The sequence below is a fragment of the Trichoplax adhaerens genome, genomic scaffold (assembly GCF_000150275.1).
Source record: "Trichoplax adhaerens TRIADscaffold_8 genomic scaffold, whole genome shotgun sequence".
Classification (NCBI taxonomy): domain Eukaryota; kingdom Metazoa; phylum Placozoa; class Uniplacotomia; order Trichoplacea; family Trichoplacidae; genus Trichoplax; species Trichoplax adhaerens.
In genome coordinates, this window is record NW_002060950.1 from 1,273,870 (window position 1) to 1,280,045 (window position 6,176).

The following is a 6,176-nucleotide window of genomic DNA, read 5'->3' on the forward strand; positions in this document are numbered from 1 at the left end:
GTATGAATTTGATGAAAGCTTGTAGAGGTTACGCAAACAAGACTACAGCAATGAGAGAACTGTATGATCTGAGGTAAAAGGGTTACTATAGAGTAGTAGAAACGCCCGTATAAATATTAACTTTAGGAGGTTAATCTTGTAGTTATTGTCGTATCTTATATTATACCTGCACAGCTACAGGAGTATATCGTATTATTATAGTGTATTATCAGCACACAGGAAATATGAATGGCGGCCATTAATGGTGATCATATTCAACATTTAATACAAAAATGCAAGGTCGATGGCAGTATTTCCATAGACTTAAGCCAGATGAATATTACCCGAATCAGTGATGAATTACTGTCCTTGGATCATATTGAAGTAAGCCTTAAAAGTGTATTTGTTCTCTTCTATTAAAGCAATATTATTCGTCTCAAAGTTTAGTACGGTCCAGCGATTGACATTTTATTTTATCTTATTAACTTCTTTTAACGTTGTAATTTATTCGAATTTCATGATCAGACAGATAGTAACTTTTGGTTTACAGTGTCTAAGTGAGATTAAATGAGGATAACGATAATATTTTCTGTTCTGCTGCTTATTTATTGTATGTAAGAGTAGAATATATAAGTATGCTCTACTGTACACATGAACGTTGAACAAAAATATTTAGCAACTAAAAAAATGAAGAAAAACTGTTAGAGAGGATATTTAATAAAAATGCCATCACATCACCCGATTTACCTGCTGTATAGGATAGTACTTGTACTTAGTAAAGAATTATAGAGTTTAACCCAAAATCACAATTTTTTGATGACAGGCTTACCACAGCATCAAACAAACGACATACTCGTTATTAATCGCTGTGCTATAGTCTCTGCTAAATATATCATCTTAATTACTCTAAATGCTTATGACCATCTTTTCATCTTGGCAATTAAAAGATAGCAACGAATGAATTAGGAAGGCAGTATTACAACTGTTATCATATGAATGCTATTTTGGGGGCTTAATTCTATCATCTTCTTACGATCAAGAATCTGTTTCTAAATTGTAGCCTTGCTTGTGTATTAAGAAATTGCAGATTTCATTATGATACCAATCAATCTAATTCATTCTGAAACTCCTTAATCTGTGATTAAATCACAGTAACACGGAATGCTTTATAAATGCATTTCGAAGACACGTAACTTCGAATCATACACGATTCTTCATCCTAGGTTGATAAGGTGATTGTAATTAACGCCCTACTTAAACATTTACCGACGTTGGTAATCTAACTACAGAAAGGGCCTTGCTAGCAAAATTATCACTTGCATGGCATGCGGTAATCAAACTATATCTCAAGTTAAAATTTGATGTAATGAACAAATGGCAGTAATTAATAATAGAAATGTTACCTATATATTTCCTTTCTGACACATACACAGAATTTAGTACTGCATGTAGTTAACTATCATTGATCAGTAAAAAACATTTAAAGGTCAATATAAAGAAAGAAAATTAAACGGCAATTATTACAACTCTTAACTTGTAATCTGTCTTATGTATGATTTCTAAGCCAATAAGAGTTTTAACAATCAAAAATTTAAGCCCTCCTCCGCCATTTTTGTCACCGCCAATAAGATCTCTAGGAGTTAAAGCATCGTTACTACCTACTGTACCGTAGCTTAACGCTACATTTAGTTTTAGCAGTAATCTTTTTCTCCCTTATTCCTGAATTCACGCGATTATATGCTAACTAAATATAGAATTTAATTGTATTGTATACTGTGCTATAAAACTGATTCCTTATTACTATATCAAAAATGGCTATAAATAGACATGTAACTGCAATCTATGTTTACCATTTATAGTTTTAAAAATTAAAAGTTCTAATTGAAAAATAAAGAACGATTCTATCGATTTGTGCGTTTCACTAAGCTAAATTTAGAAATGATAAATAATTCACTATCGTATGTTTATATTTTCGAATTATAGCAATTATATCTTGAAGGAAATAAATTACTGGCACTTCCAGATGACTTTTTTGATAGATTACCTTCACTGAGATGGCTAGACTTAAGAAATAATCAGTTGCAAAGCATTCCTTCATCTATCGGAAATCATAAGTAAGTGAAGTACCCGGTACTTAAAATCATAAAGCAATGGGGCAATATCCAGTAATTAGTGCAAGATTAAATTGAGTCACAGAGAATAATGTTATAGTTACTTATCCGTAAATATCATGATCTTGCGTCAACGAATTAAAATAACGATACATTTATTGTTAGCTTTAATGATAATACCATTCCTTTTCAATTGAAAATCTTACATCTTTATTAATAGAACCCTGACTAATTTACTTTTAAGCGGAAATTTACTGACGGAGTTGCCAGTAGAATTAGGTAGGATCGGCCTTTACTCAACAGATAGTTTGAATTGCGTATCAATCGAATAGCAAATTCGCATCGTTTGCACTATTTCGGTATACTATGATTGCAGCGCCATTAATATTTACTATTTACGTAATTTATGGTAAAAGGTAATTTGACAACAATGGAGGGTATTAATTTTAATAATAACCCACTCAGTTTTCCTCCAACAGAAATTCAGCAACAAGGAATTCAGGTATTTTTGTGTTATAGCGCTATTATATTCAACAGTCTCAATATGTCTTAAACTGTGAATTATTATTGTCTACTAATGGCTACCTTGCCGATGCTTTATAATTATCATATATTTATCGAACGAAAACATTAATTACAGTTTAAGGCCATTTTATTACGAAGTAAATTACAATGCAATTAATAAATTTTAGGACTTTGCCTAATTTTTATACCGACTTTCGATAGAAAGATGGGCAGTAGATTACATTACTTACGTGGATTCTAACACTTTTTAATGTTGATTCAGGTCCTCAACACTTTACTCCGTAGATCTTCATTAAATAATTAGAAAATATTCTCTGATTCTTATAAATGAACCTTTATATGTTCATGTCAATAGGCTCTCTTTGATAATGTACTACGTTTAAAACTTTTAGCGAAATTCGGAATACTTATTAATCCAATAGCGTAGAGGTGTCATGTACCTATGCTGACTTTTAATTTCTCTTAAATTCATAAAGGCTAACACTTATAAATGGTTTACATACTGTAGATTTCATTTAGAACTGATCTGATAGAATTTAGATTATAAACAGCGTTCTTATTTTTTGATTAATTGATTTCAGTATAATCAATGTAACTGTACCATTTAATCATAAGAAATGGAAATTACAATCACTGTATCGTTATTGTATGCGTTGGTGTTGGAATATTAATTGGCATACTGATACCTATACTGCCATTATATTAAATTCAATTACAATTAATAAATTCTAAAATACCGATTTGAATATGAAAATACCTCAATTGTCTAGGGAATACTGCAATACATGAAAGAAATACTAAGGGAAAAACAGAAGACCCAAGAGACCACTACAGATAATGAACAAGACGAAGGTTAGGCTATGCACGTGACTAATCTACAATATAGGACCATCGCAATTAAATAAATGCCTATTTAATTAACGGCAATAAAAAGCAATCTTGACTCGCGTATTTCGTCTGGTACCATTTCGCAATTCTTCATATTATCCATAACGCCCTGCTCCGTTTCTGTTTTCGTAGAAAAAAATGTACCAAGTTTGCCTTTAGGACTAGACCACTCTGATGGCAAGGCGGAGGATGAAATTACCGAAAATTCAGACAAGATGACCGACTTCGAAGGTTCGTTAATATTCAAATTACGGTACACATCTTCAAGTCATGCATTCCAATCTTCTGTCCGACTTAAGGCATTTTTACGTATTCGTTTACCTGTCAAATTTAACGTCACGCTCATAGAGCTACTGTCTAATATGTCGCGAAAGAGTTCAAATGATGCAACCAAGTAGATTCTAGTATATTACGGATAGCTAAGTCATGGTCAAAATTTTACATTTCGACCAAAGACTGCTAAGTATCGCCACTTTCTAAATCTCAATCATGACCATTGCTTTTCTGCGACTTCAATGATGTCATTCTAGCATCTAACCAGTAATCGGTGCCTTGAGATAAATTAGCTAAAATCTATTAAACTGTTGTTTGATCACATGAATAAATCAGATTATGGGATAGGTCATAATCGCCTTTGTTTTTTGTCACAGTATCATCAAGCTTCAGGCCATATATTATAATTATATTATATTAATTAGCTATCCTTTGAATCTGTTATTGGGAGGATATGCGAATATGCAACTTCAGTACGAAATATAGCATCATTGTTATAGGTTGAAATTTTTTACTTTTTTAAAGATGTTATAGGCATTACTTAATAGTATTAATTTGATATACTTGGAATTCTAGCTAACATAGCTAAGTCAAAGAAAAAATTAAAATTACAGCTAAGATTATTTGATCTGGCACATTATATATTACTGTGATTTCTTATTTAACCAGCGATTGCCGAGAATTTGACGTTCGGTATAGGTCAATTAATGCATCAATCAGGTAACGGCTACGGCAGCGCAAACAGCAATAGCAAAAGTGATTCTAGTCAGGGCAAGCCTATAAATATAAAACATTCATCTGCTGGCCGTACAAAGAGCAATCCCATGGTTGGTGAAAAACAAGTTACAATTAATAAGATTCAAAAGAAAATTAAAGAGGATGAGCATTCATGGATGCAAAAGAGAGATAACCAGCAGAGAGAACACGAACTTCAAAAATTAAAGTAATCGTTGCATTGATGCTCATATTAACATGCTATTTGATCATCTTAATAACATAGCTAGCAGAGAGTCGTTACCATGAATTCTTGTCGATGTCTTATAAAATTTGTAAATTATCAAATTGCATAACAGCCGTTTAAAAAATATACCTTTATATTATGCATGCGTGATATAAATTTACTTCATTCATTGTCACTATAAATAATATATAGAAGTAAAAATACTCTTCGCGATTGGCGTCAAGAAGGAAAGCGACTACAGCGTAATAAGCAAATGGCCGCTGCAATGAATCCAGAGGGTAATTTTGTCAGGAACGATATCGTATATTGATTACAACGTTAGGCAGAATAGATAATTTAATACGAGCTAATTTTTTAATAACTAGCTACAAAAGCATCTGTTTCTCCACCTTATGGTATTCACGAGAATCCAACGAGGGTGGACAACACGCAACAGGAGGCTGAAGCAAAGCCAGTAACTAAGTAATAATTATTACAATGTCATTCCTGTCAGATGATAAATTCTAGCTGCTTTGGCGTGAATAAATGCCATAAAGCATGCCTAATCAAGTATTCTTTTTCGATGGTACTAAATAAACTAGAAAAAGCCTATTAAGCAAATTAGAAGATAGGATTAAGTCTCATACCATACACTTAAATAGAAAATTTGGTCAACATCAAAGTGCATCCGAAGAATTGGCAGAAGCTGAAAGGAATTTAAATATCGTAAGGATACGTAATTTTTAACACCAGATGTAACGTAGATTAGATTCTCGTAGGCCGAAAGTACAACAGTAAGATATATAAATATTTATTAAAGTTATGAAATTATAATTAAGTCAATAAGTACTAAAATAAATTTGTCCAACATCAAGGCTCAGCAACATCAACGCGAATTACAAAAGGTCAAAGCCGCTGATGATGAATTTATGGCATACAATCCGGTTGCATAGCAAGTAATTTATACTCGTATTCGAAGATTGCGCTGAAAGAATATACGGACTGTATTCTGGTTTGCATTGCATCCTTCTTAAACAATCCTATTTACTATAATCCCAAACTATAGGTTCTAATTCTTTTGGTATGAAGTTCTATTTCAATAGCTAAAAATGAATTTTTACAAGCAAGAATAGACTTAAAAAACTAAATTTCGAAGTCATCAGTCACATTTGCAAACTCAAAAACAAATACTGCTTTATTTTATTTTACTAATTACTGTATTAAGAGATAACTATGGATGTTTAACAGAGCTAACTATAAATGTTATTCAAATCGACAAAAATCGAAATTTTTACTTATCGTATCCATAACGCCATTTAAATACGTATACTGTATAACTTATATATTAATAAAAGACAATTTGCATGATTTACTGCTTGCCAAGGAATGCCTATCGTAACGATGCAACTAGGATCCTAGTGCGGGCGCAATTTTAAGTTGATTTATACAGTATACGTATG

General features: G+C 32.0%; 1 protein-coding gene across 1 annotated transcript; it reads left to right on the forward strand.

Moving 5' to 3' along the window:
• Positions 1-228: 228 nt before the first annotated feature.
• Positions 229-5,669, forward strand: TRIADDRAFT_58570 (uncharacterized protein; the record flags this gene model as incomplete). The annotated part of the gene is made up of 11 exons (XM_002114549.1): positions 229-363; positions 1,963-2,093; positions 2,311-2,369; positions 2,507-2,592; positions 3,386-3,467; positions 3,636-3,734; positions 4,446-4,719; positions 4,930-5,015; positions 5,103-5,199; positions 5,319-5,442; positions 5,592-5,669. The coding sequence occupies 11 exons, from the start codon at positions 229-231 to the stop codon at positions 5,667-5,669; spliced, it is 1,251 nt and encodes a 416-aa protein (XP_002114585.1).
• Between the last annotated feature and the right edge of the window lie 507 nt (positions 5,670-6,176).